This window comes from Littorina saxatilis, linkage group LG7, assembly GCF_037325665.1.
Source record: "Littorina saxatilis isolate snail1 linkage group LG7, US_GU_Lsax_2.0, whole genome shotgun sequence".
NCBI classification, from domain to species: Eukaryota; Metazoa; Mollusca; class Gastropoda; order Littorinimorpha; family Littorinidae; genus Littorina; species Littorina saxatilis.
Window position 1 is genome coordinate 11,575,486 of NC_090251.1, and position 21,532 is coordinate 11,597,017.

The 21,532-nt window shown below is 43.6% G+C and overlaps 1 protein-coding gene across 2 annotated transcripts in view; it reads left to right on the plus strand.

Annotated features, from left to right (window-relative positions):
- The window catches only part of LOC138970672 (DNA damage-binding protein 1-like), a 32,194-nt gene extending 28,920 nt beyond the window's left edge, over positions 1 to 3,274 (plus strand). For both annotated transcript variants that reach the window (XM_070343142.1, XM_070343143.1), the window contains exons 27-28: positions 870 to 993; positions 1,960 to 3,274. In XM_070343142.1, the coding sequence (XP_070199243.1) occupies positions 870 to 993; positions 1,960 to 2,043 (208 nt within the window). In that variant the 3' untranslated portion in view covers positions 2,044 to 3,274. The remainder of the gene's footprint in view (positions 1 to 869; positions 994 to 1,959) is intronic.
- The last annotated feature ends 18,258 nt before the right edge of the window (positions 3,275 to 21,532 follow it).

The window sequence follows — 21,532 nt, forward strand, 5'->3', positions numbered from 1 at the left end:
CTAAGCGCAGGGATTTATTTATTTTTTTATTTTTATTTTTTTATTTTATGCAATTTATATCGAGCACATATTTAAGGCGCAGGGATTTATTTATGCCGTGTGAGATGGAATTTTTTTACACAATACATCAAGCATTCACATCGGCCAGCAGATCACAGCCATTTTGGCGCATATCCTACTTTTCATGGCCTATTATTCCAAGTCACACGGGTATTTTGGTGGACATTTTTTTTATCTATGCCAATACAATTTTGCCAGGAAAGACCCTTTTGTCAATCGTGGGATCTTTAACATGCACACCCCAATGTAGTGTACACGAAGGGACCTCAGTTTTTCGTCTCATCCGAAAGACTAGCACTTGAACCCACCACCTAGGTTAGGAAAGGGGGGAGAAAATTGCTAACGCCCTGACCCAGGGTCGAACTCGCAACCTCTCGCTTCCGAGCGCAAGTGCGTTACCACTCGGCCACCCAGTCCTTTATACCAAACTGACGACGGCACAGCCTTGGTGGTGACCTTGCGAGCAATTTTCCACTTCTAACATGATTGATACACAGATAAACTTTGTTCTTGAAACTCTTTTGTCCTCCCCCCCCCCCCCCCCCCCCTGCTTTCATCAGGCATTCTCATCCAGGATTGTTTTGAATGGGATACCTGAGGGTAAAAGTAGTGACTGCATTTACAGGGTTGGGATTTGCGTTGAGATCTGCACCGAATATGCTTTACCTCTGACTCTAATACACATGAAATGGGCAATTTTTATGTCCCAGTTATGGAAATTTCTCATGTTTAAAGAGCACCCCTCCCCCAAATAAGCTTTTTCATTTCTACCCCAGTCCCACCTGTGCGTTGACCTTAACCTTTGAAAGCTGGCGATCGTTCCACACGGAGCGCAAGACAGAGGCTGCACAGGGATTCATCGACGGCGACCTCATTGAGAGTTTTCTAGATCTGACGCGGGAAAAGATGGCGGAGGTCGTTCAGGGATTACAGGTCAGTTGTCTCCCTTGTTGATTGATCTGTCCGGCCTGTCTTCGTTTCTGATAGGTTATAATTCTTGTGATCAGAATGTTCTCGATTGGAGGTACAAAAAGAATTGTTGGTGCTTTTTCTTTTTTTGTATGTGTGGTTTTGGGCTTTTTTTTTTTTTGGGGGGGGGGGGGGGGGGGGGGGGCAGCTGTAGCTTACTGACCTTGAGAAAACCAGGTTTTGTTGGGGTCATGTAGCATTCAATTGCAAGGGGTGTCCACAGTGGAATTTGATTGTTTTGAACATCTTACTTGGGGTAAAGTGTACAATGTAAACTATATGGATTGCACATAATTTCCAAAATTAAAAGTAAAAAATATCACCTTGGATTTAAAATGTGTTCTCTGTAAGTAAAGTGCCCTAAGAATCGAGTTCATAATCAGGTGGATTCCACTTCAATCTGGAACCTCCCAAAACACTGTCTTTATTCACAATTGCTTGAGTGGAGAGAAGGAGGAAGGAAAGGAAATTTGAAATCGCAGCAGAAATAGGAGTGGAGACTTTGAAAATTGTTCTCAGAAAAGAATACGAGTTACCTCTACCATATAAGTAGATATTTCTGAGTTGTGCGACAGTAGAAGAAGTCTAATTTGCGTTTATATTGAATTTGAAATGCTGATGATGTTTTCCTGTTATATTTTTTGTATTATGCACCACCGCTACAATAGATGTATTCTGGAAATAACTGTCGGATTTGTATGGGTTGTGGAAGAGTTAATTCCCCTTGTTTTTCTTGCTTTTCCATAGAAACACTGAGGCAAGCTACACGTGTCATTGTAGACTTACCCCAGTGTTTCTATGAAAACAAGAGAAAGCGTCTCGTCCACAAATCATAAAAACCTGACAGAGTTATTTCGGAACATCGTCTATTTCCTATGTCTGAGATATTGATGGTACTTTGATTTGATTTGTTCCACTGTTTGATTACAGATTGATGATGGAAGTGGAATGAAGAGAGACGCCACAGTGGAAGACCTGGTGAAAATAGTGGAAGAGCTGACGAGGATTCATTGATGATTATGATCGTTGTATGTTGCTGTAAAATGCTCTGCTTCTACCATCCGCATACACTGCTGTTTTCTGAAGCAGTTTGAAGATTCTTCAGCAGTATCTGTCACACTTCTACTCCTTGTTTTACCATCCGCATACGGTGCTGTTTTCTCAGGCAGGCTATACTGTCTGAAGATTGTTCAGCAATGTCTGTCACATTTTTAATCCTTGTTTTACCATCCGCGAACTCATAAGGCCCAACAAAAAAAAAAAGTGTGGTTATGGTAACATAGCCCCAAAAAATAGGGTAGGAAGATAGGCAATCACTTTTTTTTTTTTAAACTTTTTTTTCTTATGTGTACAAATTAAACCTACTTGACAGGGAAATAAGTGTGCGACTCGGGCGCTTTCACTTTCATTGCATTTTCTGCACTTGGTTTTTGTGGGGTTTTTTGTGACAAATGTAATAAAAAGTTATAGGGTCGGCCCCTAAAAATAGGGTAGTTCGGGTTACCGTAACCACACCTATTTTTTTTTTTAGGCCTAAGCATGATGATGTTTATGATGGCCTGATGTGCATTATGTGGCATTATCTTTCCTTGCCGTAATAAAAAACCATCCCTAAGCACCAGCATAGTCTGATGAAGACTGTATTGAAGCTGGAAGATGTCTAGAAAGTGTTTGGGTATGCTGGGTTGTCTTGCTCTGCTTTTGGCATTTTCTCAACCCAGCAATGCAAAGTGCATATTCACACACACACACACACACACACACAACCTCCCGCAGTGGGGCACTGCGGTTATGAAATTAAAGGCCCCTCCTGTTTTTGGAACCGCAGGAGCTTTCTAGTTTGCTGTTAGGTAGATTTTGGGTTCCTCTTTCCTGTCATGCTCTCTTTTTCTTCATGAATTCTTTTCTTTTTTCTGCCTTCTTGCTCATTCACCTGTATTTTTTCCAAAAAACTCTTCTCTTGCCGCTTGTCTCGCGATTCATGTATAGTTTAATCTGTTAGTGTTCTGATGTAAGTCCAGCAGTAGATAGGTTAAGCCTATTTTAACATACTGGAAACTGGTAATCTTCCAGTAGGTATTAATTTAGTTTTACTAAAGCCTGCTGGGACACAAGTAATGGGTTAGTGCATTTGTAAACAGGAATCGCTTGACAAGTGGCCCCCTTCATCCCCCCCTTCCTCGTCCTGATATGGCTCTGCGTAGTCGGCTGGACGTTAAGCAACAAATAAACAAACAAACAAACACACACAACCCACACACACACACACACACACACAACCCACACACACACACCCACCCACACACACACACACACACACACACCCACACACACACACCGTGCTGCTCACACTGGTCAGATTGTGTGCTCTATTCCCAGCTTCGCTCACTGGTATGTATGGTTGAAAACTATAGAGAGAAGGAGTCCGTTGTTCTTCAGAATTGTCTCAGCTCTCTCTGTGCGCTTTGCATGCTGTGTGGAGAACCCGCGGAATGAAATAGGTTCTCCCCTGATGGGAACATAGACCTGTGGTAGGTTCCCTCTGATGGGAACATAGACCTGGGGCCGGTTTCATGGGCCAGCAACAAAGTCGGCCAACCAGTGAGCAGACAAAATCGTGTTTTCGCGAGAGAAAAAAACACTCAGTCGGCCCATTGTGCCTCTTTAAACAAGGAGTTGCCCGCACATTGGCAGTGCTGCCCTTCTCCAGCACCGGGTTCGGATAACTGCAGTCTGGTGACAAAGCGGTGGTCTGCCTGTCGGTGTGCCCACCGCGAATCCATGAAACCGGCTCCAGGTGACCCTGCTGCCAAGACCACCTTCAGGTTCTTGTCTAATTTCTGCACTCACCTGTTCATACACCTGCCTTTTGGACAAAACCTCTCCTGACTCTGTTCATTATTAATCAGGCAACGGTCAGCTAGACTGGATTTGTCGGTCATCCTCGGGTCACAGCTTTGTGTGCTGGGCTGTGATGCATGAAGCGAAGCTGGGTGCAACTCAACTGGGTGGAAACTGATTCGTTGAAATTACAAGTCTCAATGTCCACCAATCAGACCCTGCGGCTGCATACCACGCACTTGGGTGGTACCCAGTTTCACTTTGTGCACCTCAGCTCATGCTGTAATGCAAACAGGTGATGATTTTAATGACTCTGCGTCCTAGCTGTGAAAGTCTGCGGCTCACTGGCTTGAATGCATTGTTGGATGTCCTGTACTTGCATTTAAGGGAATAGTGCTTCTATATATATATACGACTAGCAGACCTGTTTACTCTTACGGAATGGGCGGAAGTTTTACGGATTTAAGATCGTTTTTCCGCTTGTCCGCGCACTGCTTGAAGTCTTCCGCAATTTGGCGCGATTTTGAGAAAAAAATATTTGTGATGTTTTCGGTAAAAAGTCGCGATAGTTTTCTCAGTATTAAGACGTCTTTCGTCAATTTCCTGTTAGAACCGTGTGTCTTCTTCCGGTACTTTGGTTACACGTGTTGCCAGTTGGTGTCTTTTTGCAAAATGCCTCCACGAAAAGAAAGGAACAACACCGACACCGACACGAAACTGACGATGAAGAGCGCGACTAATGCGTGTGGGGCAAAGAAGAAGAGAATCTATTATCAGAAGTGGAAAGAAGATTACTCAAAGAAGTATCCGGACTTGACGGTTTCCAGGAAATTTGGACCAAGCCATTCTTACTGCACGCTGTGTGACAGTCATTTCTCGATCACTCATGGTGGGAAGAATGATTGTGAACGGCACGTACAGCCCATCAGTTTATCATTTCTGGGCACACAGCAAAATTAATTATGAAAAAAAGAGTGTTTTATTGCTTTAGAGCGAGTTTGTGGCTTTAAAAAAAATCTTCCTCATGACGTGGAAAATCTTCCTCATTTTCCTTCAAATCTTCCTCATTTTCCTTCAAATCTTCCTCATGGGTCAATGTAAGTGTAAACAGGTCTGGACTAGTGTCTGTCTGTCTGTCTGTCTGTCTGTCTGTCTGTCTATCTGTCTGTTCGCGATGCATCGCCAAAGTTCTCGGTGGATCTTTTTCAAATTTGGACACTATTCAGCTACACCCCGGACACAACCTCATCGATGAGATATTTCAACATGTGCTCTCAGCGCGCAGCGCTGTGCGCGCTGAACCGATTTTGTGTTTTTTTGTCGGGATCCACTACCAGTAACTCTTCCTTATCTTCTCCAGTGTTTTCAGCCGCGATTATCTCCCTTCCTCCGTGTGGCGTCAATCCATATTCCCGTTACTACGTTACTATTTTTAGAAGGTCACTGCACGTTACTATTTTTAGAAGGTCTCCAGTGTTTTGCGCGTTTATCTCTTTTTCTTCGTGCGCCGGCCTCGCCGGTATTTGGCTCTACTTCTTCCCGGCGAAGCCGGTACCCGGCGAAGCGGGTAATCATCTAGTTAACTCCTATGTTGGCTGCTTTTGGCATTGTCTGATTCCAGCCCACCAGTATAGTTGGGACAGATTATTTCAGCAGAGATGTTGATTCTGCGTGCATTGTGTGAAGATTGACACTAGTAGTCTCTGGTCCATGACGTTAGTTAAGTGGGGACAAGTTTGCAGGATGGGGAAGCAAGGTCTTTGTTTTATTGTCCCCTTAATTCTATCACATGGCCTATTTGTGACCCTCCGCCACGGAATGAGTCGCATGTCACCTTTGCATGATTTTCATATTTTTACATTTTTCTAAAGAGTTTTTTATGCTCTATCCAGTGGTGAAAACCGTTTTAGAAAAGAGCGAAAACTGTTTGAGTTATAAGCCTGTGACTAAGGTGACCCTCACACTGTTACCAGACACTCCCCGGACTTTTATTAAGCCTAGCGCAGAACCGCGCGAGGTGACATGCGACTCATTTCGTGGTGGAGGGTCACATTTTGGCAAACACAAAACAAAAAAGTTATGTTTCTTGGTTTATTTGAATTGAACGCGCAAGATTTTGTTTTGCATCCTAACAAAATGTCCCGACTGGTAATGTTGTTGCTTGGATTTTTTGTTTTAGGCTATTCAGAATAATATAAATGCACATTATTGTGTGCAGTTATTGGCTAATTACTTTATTGAACTTGTTGGCTTTCAGTGCGACATTAATGGGCTATCAGAAAGTGTTTATTTTGTGTTTTCTGTTTGAATTTATGCAGTTGATTTTGTGTGTGTCTCTAAATCTATTCAAGATGTTAGTTGATTTCATAGAAGATACACATGAATATGTACACTGCATTTAGCAGTAAAGCAGCTGAAAGGCTAGATGTTCTCAGCTTTTTGTCTGAAATGTATATACATTTATGTACTTGAAGATGGATGGTTGAATTGCAAAGTACGTTTTTGAGAATGTGACTTTTGGTTGTGTGTGATGTATATATTTGCGCATGTTTGCTTGTGAATAATAAATCAGTAGGCATTTGAACTGCCCATATTTGTAAGAAAATGTAAATGTTGTTGGATTTTGTTTGTTTTTCATATTAGAGTTTCTTATAAGTTGTCAATTTGAAGAGTTACAGAGGAAAATTGCGTTGTTCCCCACAAGTAGTGTTGTGGTAACGTTTGTCAAAACACTGAAGAAAGTAAAAAAAGATATGAAACCTTCTTTCTTTGTATTTCAACTTGCGATTGTTTGAAACACATGTAGTGCCTGTGCTTCCCCACCCACCCACACACCCACGCACGCACTAACACACACACACACGCGCGCACTAACACACACACCCACGCGCGCGCATGCACGCACACATACGGGGTCCTGATTTGGCCTATTATGGTCCGCTGGACCCGAAAAGCAACAGCTAACTAACTAACGCACACATACAAATCAAAAGTACTTTCATTACCTGCCTTTTTTTTCCTTTTTTTTTTCCTTGTTAAAATGTTCAATAAACATCAAGTCAAGTTAACTTTTAATATCTTAAAAATGAAAAACAGAGTCTTACATATACCTTTATGGTCAATATACAAACAATGAGTGAATTAATTCTAGAGTGCATTCAAAATATAAAATGTGACGAACATTATTTGTACAAGCACAGCACTTCATAGCACTTGCAATGGACTCCTGCCAACTCATGTCATCATTGCATCAGACATGCACTGACCAGAGACCAATACCCAGTTGCATCAGTGAGTACTCATAAGAAATACTTTAACACTACATCAAATACAGACTTGTATTGCTAAGAAATCTGAGAGAGAAAAAAATAGACTGCCAACGATCCAAAATTCAGAATAAAAAAGGTAATTATTGGAAGGTTATTTTTATAACAAAACAAAACAATACGTTCACTGATCAAATACAGACTTGTATTGCTAAGAAATCTGAGAGAAAAAAAAATAGACTGCCAACGATCCAAAATTCAGAATAAAAAAGGTAATTATTGGAAGGTTATTTTTATAACAAAACAAAACAATACGTTCACTGATCTACAACCCAGCGGTCTCTGAAGTGGACCGAAAGACAAACACTTATAGTACAGAGAATATTAAGCCCCCCCCCCAAAAAAAATAGTCTGCTTACGGTAACATAGACCAAAAAAATAGGGTCGGTAGGTCGGGATTTTTTTTTTTTTTTTTTTTTCCCCAAAAAATCATATTTGTACGTTATTTTGTCAAAAAAAAACATTTTTTTTTTTTTTATTTTTATTTTTTTTCCCAAATGCCAAAAAAATGTCTAGGGTCGCGCGAAAAAAATAGGGTCGGTCGGGTTACCGTAAACAGACTATTTTTTTTGTTGTGGCCTAAACGTATCTGACAAATTGTCCACAATCTCGCTCGGAAGACACAAGCTAGATTGTCAATGAACGTGACATTTTGTTTTGTTATAAATATAACGTTCCAATAACACACCTTTCTTGGTTTTTTTATTCAAAATCTGAAACGGACTTCTGATGTTTCAAATTCAAGAATCAAACAAGATGTTTTGTTGTTGCTGGTGTTGTTGTTTTTGAGGTGCTTGCTTCGTTTCTATCAAGGTAGCTGGCTCAGTTGCTTGCTTGCAACTTTCATTGACAGTTTCTAAGTTGTTTAGTCGTCTACCCCACTGTCTGAATTGTCTTTGTTATCCAACAGACTTGTCACATTTCTCCATAATTTAAGACATGGTGAGAAGAAAGGTCGAGGTCAAGGTTGTATCTGCGTTGCCCTTGACCTGTCCTAGACAACCACAAGCCTCAGCACCGTAACAACCAGCAATGTCAAGGTCGAAGCCATGCTTACCGTGGCTATACTACCTCCATCTGTTGGAAATAAAGAGAAACAATTAATAAGTCATGTAACTGTAAGGCGAAATTACTATATTTAGTCAATTTGTCAAACTCACAGAATGAAACTGAACGCACTGCATTTTTTCACCAAGACCATAATGCATCGTCAGTCCCCCGCACGTGGAAAAGGCAGTGAAATTGACAAGCCAGTATAGCGCTGTAGCTGTTGCTCTTAACAGGATAGCTCGCCTTTCTGTATCTCTATTCTTTTGAACTTTCTGAGCTTGTTTTTAATCAAAGCATACAAAATCTATATGTTTTTGGAATCAGGAACTGAAAAAGAATACAATGAAAATGCTCTTTTTAATAAATATCTGAAATTTTAATTTTAATTATAATTTTATTTTATTTTTTTCATTTTTAGGTTCTTTTTTTTCTTTATATTTATCCTACATACGTAAGTAAGGCCACTCATGAGATAACAATATCGTTCAAACCACACGTGTGTATATCATGTATATGTCATGTCAAACGTGTTTGGCAGGGATGCCATGATGCAAGAGTCACTGAGACAAACGTCATTATGGAAACCCTTTTACGCTATGCTGTTTCTCCTGGTAGAAGTTTTAGAACTTTCACTGTGACGTCACGCTACACTTTCTAGAGTGACCTGTCTTTGCTTTCACGTCAAAGATTGCACGAGGCGGCTTTGGTATAGACTGATGAGGTTCCAAAAGAAGTACACGTATCTTCAGTTTGGCCGACGCCTCCACTGCGGGACGTTTTGAGTAAAATACACGTACGTATGTAAGTACAGTATGTGGGATTGACAGAATACTACATGGCTTGCTGTGTCGTGCCAGATTTACACTCGTTGCTTTTTCAAATAGTGAACAGCTAGCTTTCTCTCGCAGTTTAATATTTAAAAAAAAAAAAAAAAAAAAACTCGTGTAAATCTGGTACGACACAGCCAGCCATGTAGTACGGAAGAAAATCGCTGAAATCTCACTGTCCCTAAAACATGGGGGTGATTTTTCATTGTGAGAAGTATACTGGTAGGGCTCTCCCTTGGCGGACAGGTTGGTTGCTGGTGAAGACGGAGGTGTGCTGGACAGTACCGGTGTGACGGCACAGAGGCCCAAGGACACAAGCGGTCATCTCAGCAACCTCCAAACGAGTAGACTGGACTCGTCAACCCTGGCAGGTAACCAGTCTAGGAGAAGTAAAACTCCGAAATAGAACCACGGGCAGACCAAGCTCAACAGCCCAGGAAGGCAATTGGTCTAGGGGAGGAACCCCTGACCAACGTCCAAGGCCGAAGTCGGAGATGCGGGACCCCCTGGGTGCCAAAAAGCGCTGCATCACGCAAATCACAAAATGATGGAGACAAATCAATTGATCAAACGTTATAGTGCTCAACCTCTGGAGATCCGACGGGGAGGCCTGGAGGACCTACAGAGGACAGCTGCTTTCGTGTGGGCGATTGGCATCTCCATCTAGTGAACGACGAAGAAGAAGAAGAAGAGATATAATATACCCAGGAACTCTCATGTGAAGTTTCATGAAAATCGATCCAGCAGTTTTCTCTGAATCACAACACACACACACACACACACACACACACACACACACACACACACACACACACACACACACACACACACACACACACACACATTATGTGACATACACCACCGCCTTCGTCTCGATTCCCCGTCTATGTTAAAACATTTAGTCAAAACTTGACTCAATGTCAAATCGAAAGTCAAGTCAATGTTGCACTGATAACACGCGAAGATAACAAGATACACACTCCGTTTCGTATGTTAAGTAAGCTTTTGTTATGTAAGGCGAGCTAGTTCGCAGTGATTTCGAGTCGTCCTACCGACGTGTGACAAGGTAAGTCGAGTCCAAGGTTTCACTCTCAGTTGTTGCACTGCCGGGGCATATGTTTGTTTAGAAAGCTAAAAGTTATGTGTAACTTGAGACGCTTGAGAAGACAAATTATTGTCTGCAAATAGACACTCAGACCAGGGACCTATATTTGCCCAGACACACACAAATTAAGCGCGCTCTCGCACGTATGCAGAAAGATAAACGCAGAATGGCACATTTACATAAACCATGCCAGGAAATCCATGGAGACAGACTTAGGCTACACACACTGCTAAACACAGAAATACAGACGGAGATACAGACAGGCAGACTTATAATTAGGGCCTACAGACGGACGCTCTCTCAGAACAAACAAAAGCGGTCGCGCAAAAACCGATTATACAGCATAAACTGGGAAGAATTCTATCCAAAAAGTGTTATTTTCATGTCAAATCAAGTAAGCTTGTTGTCTTTTTGTTTGTGTATGCATAGGAAATGTAGCCATTGTGTGTCCTGTGTGTGTGTGTGTGTGTGTGTGTGTGTGTGTGGTGTATGTGTCACGTTGTCCCTTGCACGTTTCGGTTAAATTAAACTGTAATTCAATCAAGTTTGCGTTTTAATGAAACAGATCCTGTGATTGGTCAGAATGCCCCAACTCATTAAAAATTACCGGTCATTAATTGTCGATAACCACTCGCTAAAAAATCCATTAACAACCTGCTGGCGAGGCGCATTGATACAGCCTCAACTAGTCTCGGTTAGCTTTGAGGGTCATTTTACAAGTAGGAAATATGAAGGCCAGCGAAATACCGAGACCATAAAGTATGCGAAGTGATGAGGTCGAATACGTGACCTAAGTTGATGCATTAATTCTTCTGGACTAAGTCAATCAATTCCGAAAATCACTTTTGTGATCAAAAGAATTTGTTTTGAGTGTGCAGTCCAGAAACTTGTCATAAAAGAGGGGAAAATGTATGTGAAAGAAAACAAAACAGGAGCAGATTTATAAGATAGGAATACAGAGACATACTTCTTGGGACTTGACCTCGATACAAATGTGTAATTGTAATTCAATCAAGTTTGCGTTTTAATGAAACAGATCCTGTGATTGGTCAGAATGCCCCAACTCATTAAAAATTACAGGTGACTAATTGTCGATAGCCACTCGCTAAAAAATCCATTAACAACCTGCTGGCGAGGCGCATTGATACAACCTCAACTAGTCTCGGTTAGCTTTGAGGGTCATTTTACAAGTAGGAAATATGAAGTACCAGCGAAATACCGAGACCATAAGGTATGCGAAGTGATGACGTCGGATACGTGACGTAGGTTGATGCATGAATTCTTTCGGACTACGTCAGTCAATTCCAAAGATCGCTTTTGTGATGAAAAGAATTTGTTTTGAGTTTGCTGTCCAGAAACTGGCAAAAAAGATGGGAAAATGTATGTGAAAGAAAACAAAACAGGAGGAGAGTGATACGATAGGAATACAGAGACACATTTCTTGGGACTTGACCCTTGCAGGTAGGTGGACTGAAAGTAGTGTGTGAACAGAACAGAACCAATTCTGTCTGTTTACCATCGCATGAAAGCAGGAAAGAGATCGTCGTCAGATTGAATTACAATAACATTAACACGCTTCCATTTGAAACTTCTCGGTCTTCATCGGGGATTGACGCCCTCCCAAAGTCTAATTGAAGCCCTCCGTCGCTTCGCTCCGTCGGGCTTCAATTAGCTTTTGTCGGGCGTCAATGAGGGCCCCAAAGGGGGGGTATCATCACGATCACGGGAAGGGAAATTTTAGCTTTCACGATCACAGTTACCTTGATTTTTGTTTTCACGATCACGAACACCAGTGGCAAATCACGGTCACGGTAAAAGTTGCAGGTACAGAAAGCACGTGTCAAAGTAAACACAACCACACAGTTATTCGATCCTCTGGATCTATTGTTTATTCAACACAAAGTGACAACTGTTGCACTTTTTTATTATTTTTTGGCTCACGTAAGTGTAGCCTATGCGATGATAAACTTTGTCTGTCTGTGCGTGTGTGTATGTGTGTATGTGTGTGTGTGTGTGTGTGATAGAAACTTTAACATTTCCGAGTCTATGGATTACGTCAGTCTCGGTCAAAAGTGTTTGAGGTGTGTGATAGAAACCATTTGAAGACGTCACATTATGACGTAAGAGGGTTAGACGTCACGCAAAGGAATTACTGAACGTCTCGGTCATTGTTATTGTGAGCGGGCAGAGACTACTTGGCAGATCCAGGGTCTCGCTTTCTTGCACAGTTTCACCTATGCTTACTGTGTGTGTGTGTGTGTGTGTGTGTGTGTGTGTATGTGTGTGTGTGTGTGTGTGTGTGTGTGTGTGTGTGTGTGTGTGTGTATGTGTGACGGAGTGATTGAGTTTGTGTTACTGTTTGTCGATTTCTTACGTGAGCCTTGAAGGCTTCGCCTCTTGTTTTAATTCTGTTTCATTCACACATAGAAATACATATCATGATTTGTAATCAGTAACAATTACAAGAATGTTGTTTTCATCGCTCTCTCTCTCTCATACAGACACTCACAGGAATATACACTCCAGGGGCGGAGCAGTTAAGCCAGAGGGGGGGGGGGGGGGGGGGGTTACAACCTGGGGTCCAGGGGTAGACCTTGTGGGGTACATGAGAGTTTTAGCTATTTTATGAACAATTTATGGCTTATCCTTGATTTTAAACATGATCAACTGGTGTCAGCAGCCACTCATTATTTCTTTTGAAGTTAGTATTAATTTATTTGTTTTACAGCCAGGGGGGGGGGTTCCGGAACCCCTGTAACCCCCCCCCCCCTAATCCGCCCCTGCACTCATACACATTCAACTCCCACACCCTCACTCACACACATGAATATATATACTTGCACAATTTCACATTTCCAGAGCTAAATCTTTTAAACCCATTTTCTCAAAAACTATTGGGTGGATTGAAATTAAAGTACATGTATGTGTGATGGTAGAGTCTATAATCCTGACTAACGGTCAGTCTAGGGATCATGAAGGTGGGTGAAGGAATATACACTCATACACATTCAACTCCCACACCCTCACTCACACACATGAATATATACTTGCACAATTTCACATCTCCAGAGCTAAATTTGTTAAACCCATTTTCTCAAAAAGTATTGGGTGGATTGAAATTAAAGTACATGTATGTGTGATGGTAGAGTCTATGATAACAAAATCCCCAACGAACATGACTTTGATCGACTTTGACATGAGGATCAAGTGACCCAAACTGGCCCGTCTCCCGGCCATAGTTCCTGAATTTAACCCATTGTTGATAAGTTTACAGCCGCTAAAATAAATCCAAGCTTAATGCAAAGAAGCGACAATTAGAATCTATGCCAAGCGTGTCCACGTTGCTGCATCTGGATCATCATGAAATCCGAGGAGAAATCGCACCTCTCACCCCCTTTCGAAAGACATTTTTCTTCAACGATTTTTGTGATGAAAAGTATGAGTCCTTACAATCTCAATTCTTCTTCATTGCCTATACAGCTTGCTGTCGAATTTACCTTTTTCGTTCAAGGAGAGGCTTCTTTTTCCTCCAGAAACATCAAAAAACGTTCAGCTTCAAGGGGGCTCCGCCCCCTTGCAACCCCCACCAAGGGGGCTTCGCCCCCTGGACCCCCACCAAGGGGCTTTGCCCCCTGGACCCCCATCTGTAACCCCCCCTAGTACTTACCTAGTCCGGCCCTGAATAGATCAACATACCTTGACATTTCGTCTTCGGAAAGACGGACCCGTAGCCGGACCTTTCCATCAAGGAAGGCATTCTCGCCGCATGCTTTGGTCTGGCTTGAATCCATAAAATATAACAGAAGTTTGATGACAGTACCGCTGCACGCCATTTTTGATCTTCGAATTCGAATTTGACTGAATGCACTCAAAACTTTAGCACGAAGCCCTTCCATTGGATGAAGTTTGGCAGACTTTTGCAATTCGCCTTCTGATTGGATCTCTTTTTTTGTGTGATTGGTTCTCTTAAAGGGAAGCAATCGCTGTCAAAATCATATTTCTGAATGTGTTGTTGCTTCCCTTCAATCGGGATTGGCTCCTTGACGAATAGAGGATCATAGAGTGATACAGCTGTGAAAAATGTACGTTGAAAATAAAATGCTTTGCAATAATGCCCATCACGATCACGAAAACAAATGACGATCACGATCACGAGACTTGATTTTTTTGTCATCACGGATCACGAGCAAAGTCCCATCACGATCACAGAAATGGAAATTTCGGCAATCACGGTCACAGAAAGGTCAAAAAACGCCAATCACGATCACGATTTTAAACCCTTTGGGGCCCTCGTCAATCCCCGATGAAGACCTCGAAGTTTCAAATGGAAGCATGTTGATGTGTATTTAAAGCAGAGACTTCAGTACTGGATTTGAGATCCTCGGGTCACGGTTTATAATCCGTGCCAGGACGGACACGGGTCAACATTATGTGCAGACCCAGAAACGGCTTCCATGTTCCAACCTCGTGTATCGACTGTGGCAAGTTGAATAGATTAAACAAAAGTCTACAATTCAGCAGGCCAAGAATGTATCTAGCAACACCCCAATCAGCTCATGGTGATTTCTCGGATGAGACGATACGGGAGGCAACTCTAGCAGACCGACAAGACGTCCTTGACCTCGATACAAATGTATACTACGGATTGGACCATCTCCGCAACGATTACAATGACGTCATCCGGAATTCTGAGGTCAAGGCCTACGTTTATGAAAAGAAAGGAAAAATGGTAAGGTTAGACTTGCACGCTGATTTTAACATTACTTTGACTTGATGTTGCCGATAAAGTCTTGTGCTGAAAGGTAACTGGTTCATACATCAAGTGCCGCGTGTGCGCGCCTTCGTGAGCGAGGCTGGTACTACATATTGTTCATACGAAATGACAAACACAGGTTACAAGCGATAACGCGCAAAAGTACTGGTTTATTATTTTACATCTGACACTAGGGATCAGTAATGTATATATATCGTTACAGTACCACGTATTGCGATACTACGTATTGCGATACTACTTATTGCGGTAAAAAACTTATGGACAGAAAGAAAAAGAGAAAAGAAAACAAATTATTAGACATGGCAAAAGTATCAAAAGCATTAACAAGACACGAGAAGTAAATACAAGAAAAATAAACAATCACAAGACAGGCGAAGACAAACAGACAAGAAAGTTACAATTACCAAACACTCGTTGGTTAGTCCTTCAACAACAATAAAGAGTTACGTTCTGTACGTTCAACAACAATAAAGAATTACGTTCCGTACGTTCAACAATACCATAAGCACTAAGAATACTCAAGAAACTTAGCATACATACGTTTAAAACCAAAATGGCTACTTTCAGAAAAATACAAAAACGTTGACTCATCAGGCCAGGAATACAAAGCAAACTGTCATACCAAAAAAGTCTAACGACAACGTTCCTGCGTTAATCAAAGTCACAAACAAGATATTTACTCATCCACTTTCCCTCAATAACGTTACAAGAAATAAGCCCGTTTACAAACGATCACCACAGACCGCAAGCTTCTTTTACCTAAATTCTTTTAACGTAAGGCTGAAAAAGTCAGAGAAAACGTTTCACTTCGAACTTCGTTAACCACAGAACACACAAGTTATCATTATAAACATTAGCGACTTTCTAGCGTCTACAAAACATTGCTGTACGTTCACAACACTAGAACAATTGAACACACAATAAAGAAACACTACAACAAGTCAGACTTTCAACTCACGTTATACATAAACAACTCACAAAGTCATTACAAAATGGCGACCAAAACACAACACAAACAAGTAACAACAAAATTACCTTATGCGCTGTGTGGGTTGACCAGCAGTACCAAAACGTGTTGCCTCACAAACGAAGGGCACAAAACGATTCACACTTGAGAAACAACTGTCTCCAAGAACATTACGTTGACGTTAAAACATAAGAAACACTCCGTTGGTTCACTTGATAACCTTCATACGTTTACATCAAAACCAAACGCTTCCTAAAACCCTCAGATCGACTGACGAGACAGGAGTCAAGCAGCGGTATTTATGGAAACAAAAACCTAACATGGAATAGTTATTCAAAAGTCAAAGGTCACCGGATTGACCAACCAACAACATTCCTAAGACAGAATCGGGTGAAACTACTATTTTACAACCAATCAGTAACCGATCACGCACTCCGTGCATGCTCAAAACTTAAAACGGTATATTTAACAGAAAGAAGACCAAGGAACTAGCTGACATCACAAAGCTAAAAACACGTGAGTCACACGTATTCTAAAACTTGCAACGCAGATTCGCAGGGCTCACCTCAAAATCAAGACACGAAAAATAGCACGTGAATCTCACGGTGTTCTAAGACTAAAACGACGCAGTTTGTGACGCTCCGACCAAAACCAGGTCACAACAACTGAACAAGGAGCACGTGAATCTCACGTAAAAATATTAACGCTCCACAAAACGGGTCACAACAAGGTGCTACAATAAAAACACGGTTTACTTCTTTTTACATCGTGCAATGACTTGAGCAAACGTAATTACAACAAAAAATAGGTGAATGCATGCCACATCGGCATGCACACTCCCACCGGAAATTATATTAATATAATTTCCTTCAAAAACCTTTGTACAAACATATTCCTTATATCAAAAGAAGAATAACGCAGATTTAGACATTTCAAATTTGCAACTCAAAACCATTGTGTTGCAAAACATTTACACAACAATATTATGGTTCAATCGTTTTCAGTGTTTCAACACATCTCGTTTCAACTAAAATGCCGTTAGTCATTTACTCGACGGCATAAAAAAACAACCGCACCACTTAAACCATAAATGTTCGTTACATCATCTGGTATAAAAACAAACCGCAACAATCAACAACTGTCAAATTGGAAAAACACTCCAAAGTTCGATGTTCTTTCAGTTCGCCTACACAGCTTTGTCTTCGTGATTTTCACGATCTACTAACACAGTCATTTTGTGAATAGGTCGCTCTAATATGCGACTATCACCAGTGGGACGGCCGTGATTGTCTAGAGCCTTTGTTCCAACATGCACTTTCACTCGTCTGACCAGTCCATCAGATCCCGGCATCACTTCGACTACACGAGCCATGCACCACTCTGATCTGCACAAGTTCTGGTCATGCAAGACAACAACATCTCCCACCTGTACGTTTGCCTGGGGACGTTGCCAGACACGACGTTTCTGCAAAAGTGAAAGGTACTGGCTCTTCCATAGCAGCCAGAATTCGTCTGCCATCCGCTGGACACAGCGCCAACGTTTCCTGGCGTACAGGTCTGGATCTTCAAACACACCAGGGGGCGGAAGGATGGCACCTGACTTCATGGTGAGGACGTGGTTGGGGGTCAAAGGGCGTGGTCCATCTGCCGATTCCAATGACTCGACAGACAGTGGTCGACTGTTCACGATGGCCATCACCTCGTATAGGAACGTACGAAGTGATGAAGTAGTGAGACGCTGGCCTGATCTTCTGAGAAGACCATTCAGGATGCTGCGTATCGTTCGGATCTGACGCTCCCAAACGCCACCCATGTGACTAGCTGCAGGGGGGTTGAACTTGAACTCACATTTGCTTTCCAGCATCTTCGATGTCAGTCGTTCAGAGTCCATCTCCTTCCATGCCAGTTTGAACTCATTGCATGCACCTACAAAGTTCGTTCCTTTGTCACACCAAATGCGTGATATGTTTCCTCGCATGGAGACAACAATGCGTAGGGCGTTGATGAAGGAATCACTTGACATGTCATCCAGGGTTTCAATGTGGATTGCCCTAGAGGCAAAACACGTCACGATCAGCCCGTACAAGATTAATGTCATGACCTTGACGCAGTCATCACGGTACCCTCGTTTTTTCTGGCGTTTCAGGCCCTTCAGATGCTTGACTGCGGCACTTCTGTTGTCGGGGAGGGACGGTTTCTCTGGTCGAAATGGTAAGAGCATCTCGAAGTGACTAGCTTCGTTGACCTTCACGATCTTCTTGAACTTTACATCGTCCTGGGACATGGATCCTGAGTCACTTGCAAAGTCTCTTTCCATAACATGTAATGGGTCAGTACACGAGACTTCGTCCACCTGTACCTTGTAGACGTGAGCTACACGTTCTTCTTCCCTCGATCCTGGCTTGACGATGACGCGCATGGACGAGGCTATGCCATCAAAGGCGACGGAATGCGGTGCCTTGCCGACGATGCTCCAACCTAACTTAGTCTCTACTGCGAATGGCAGTCCTTGGACAACGTTTAGGGGCATGAGGGCTTCAGCGCAGTCGTAGCCAATGAGGAGGCCTGCTTCGCAGTCAGGGTACAAGGGGGGCAGTTTAGGAGACAGGTGTTGGAGATGTGGGTAAGCTTTGACAGTCTCTGAGGTGGGGATATGAGTGGGGTCAACGGTCAGATAAGGTCGTGAGATGGCAGAAGGGAGCCTGACAAACTCACTGGAGGTAGGAGAGCGGACACGCAATCCAGAGTACTTCCTGCCGGAGACCACAGCATTGTCCTCAGTCAGTGTGGAGACCCTGAGTGTAGTCGGCTGCGATTTGGCTTTAACTTCCTCAGCCACTGACTGCACTACAAAAGTGGCGTTGGACATAGTGTCCAGTAGTGCGTACGTCAGCACTTCTACGTTGGGGTTAGAGTCACTGGAAACGAGAACGGGAACGATCATAGACGTGAAACCGATGCTGTTTTCCTCGCTGGCCTTAAGAGCAGACACCGTAGGGGTCGACGATGACAGTGGCTCTTGAACGTCAGCAGCAGAGGTACGGTAATTGTTCTTGTGTTCACTCGCCCCTTTGTTTTCACTCATACTGTTCTGATATTTGAAATTGTCATCGTGAAGACAAGTGGGATGAGCCTTCTTGCACTTCTTGCACGTCTGTTTCTGCATACATTGACGGCTCTGGTGATCCTTGCTTCTCAGACATCCGTAGCAGATACGGTTCTTGAACAGAAAATCTCGTATCTCAACCAGAGGCTTCACTATGAGTTCCTTACATGTCCCAGCGTCATGGTCCGGAAGTTGACAGTGCAGACATGCGGTGACATCCTCTGTCAGGGTTGACAGGTTCGTTGTGAACTTTCTTGGTGTCCCCGATGCACTTGTCAAGCCGAAAACAGGGTCGTTAGAAATGTCTGCTTCGAGAGTAACGAACGACACGAGTTCATGGAACAGAGGATACCTCTTCTTTTCGACCTTGGTTCGAGCAACTGTTCTAGACCATCTGTGACTCATCCAGTCTGGGAGCTTTCCGACGATCTTCCGTAGGTATTGGGCATCATCCAGGATGCTCAGTCCACCAACTTCCTGGGCAGCAACGGAACATTGCTGCAAGAAATCGGCCAGACTTCTGAGTCCCTTGGGATCCTTGCTTTTGACTGGGGTCCATTCGTCCAGCTTGGTCCGGAAAGCTTGCGAAACGACGTATGAGTTGCCGAACCGATTTTCCAGCACTTCCATGGCTCTCTCGTAGGCATCACCTTCTCTCAGCAGAAAGAAGCCGGTCACGGCCTCCTTTGCTTGACCTCCGATGTACCGTTGCAGATACAATAACTTCTCACTGCTGGTTATGTTTTGTCTCTCGATGAGGAACGAAAACGACGACCTCCAAATTGGATATTGGAGAGGGTCACCAACAAAAATGCACGGCTCCTGCATCGGCAAACGGTTGATCATCAGAGCGTCTGATAGGGTTTTGGCGAGAGAGTCCATAGGAGTGTCCTGCTTGGCAGGAGTAGCAAGTGGACGTTGGTAGTACGCAGACGGGGGGTAGGAGGCAAATGGACGATCTGCATGACATTCCTTGTCAAAGTTCATGTACGCAGGGGGCCTTGCGTTTTCGTTTCCCCAGATAACTTTGGGGGTGGTCTGATGTGGGTCCAGGAATGTGGGCACGAAAGGCTCTGGTTTGGGATGTAGGTGGGTATCATAGGGGAAACAGGGTGGGGTAACTTGAAAACGTCTGTGGTCCATGCGTTGGTGACGTTCTTCTGGGAAGTAGGTGTGTCGTTCTTGCGTCTCATCACCTTCCCTTGTCTCTGGTAGGTGATAGGACCAACCTGTGTGGTCGAGATCAGGCGGGCGAGGGCCTGTGACACTTGTCGTTGAGTGTCCAACGTTGTGCAGAGGCGGCTGACCAGTGTATGCACCGAGAGGGTGCTGCAGTGTGGTCAGCAGCGCTGTAGGCCGCATGGAGGATGTAGTTGCAGCCGTCGTGTAGTTGGGTGTGAAGGGCTCCTGATGGACGAAAGGAGTGCTCGTTCCGACGTGATGGGGGGCGTTGACATCCTCTCTACGTTGAGGTCCGTACGCCTCATAGGTGGCGTTGTTGGTACTGGCGGCACGTGTAGAGGCGTTGACTCCAACGACGAGGTCCACGACAGGTAACGCGTGCTGTCGTGGCTCAGTCGTTGTGGTTCCTGCGACGAAGTTGGTGACAGCAGCGTTGACAGTAGAGATGTCACGGGTGCAGGCGGCTTGGCAGACAGGAACAGACGTGAAGTCCATGGCTGGCTGGTGTGTCCTTTGGTCAGCAATGACGACAGCTTGACAGACAGGAACAGACGTGGCGTCCAAGGCTGGCTGGTGTGTCCCTTGGTCAGCAATGACGGCAGCACCTGTCCCTATTCCTATCGCTGTTTGTTCATTGTTTAGAGGAGGGGCTACAAGACTGTACAAGGGAACGAAAGGACGAGGGTGGAACCTAGTGTTCAACAAATCAACTGACGGTAGATCAGGGAGATCCTGCTGAACGGATTCACCTTGTTCCAATACTTGTAACATAGCTTGTTGTTCTCTTAAGCTAGTTTTTAATTCGGTGGACTGAATTTGTCTCAAAGCCTTTTTCTGTTTAATATCTTCAAGAGCTGCTTCAGCTGCGTCTTCGGCCTGTCTAGCTGCTATTCTCTCAGCTTCCTTAGCCTGCCTAGCTGCGTCTTCGGCCTGCCTAGCTGCTGTTCTCTCAGCTTCCTTAGCCTGCCTAGCTGCTTCTTCGGCCTGCCTAGCTGCTGTTCTCTCAGCTTCCTTAGCCTGCCTAGCTGCTTCTTCGGCCTGCCTAGCTGCTGTTCTCTCAGCTTCCTTAGCCTGCCTAGCTGCGTCTTCAATCTGCCTAGCTGCATTTCTCTCAGCATATTGTTGTTGTAAGAGATCCAGTTCACTAAACTGAGCTTCCTTTATTGCGTCACCTTCCACTTTTATGGCCAGGGATGCAGCCTCTAGTTTAAGAGCCAATTTAGTGTCTTCAGAGCTAACGCTTTTAGAGCGGAGAGACTCGGCGCGAGAAGCTACTTGGCTACCTGATCTCCTGATACCTGACTTGTGGCTAGCTGACTTGTGGA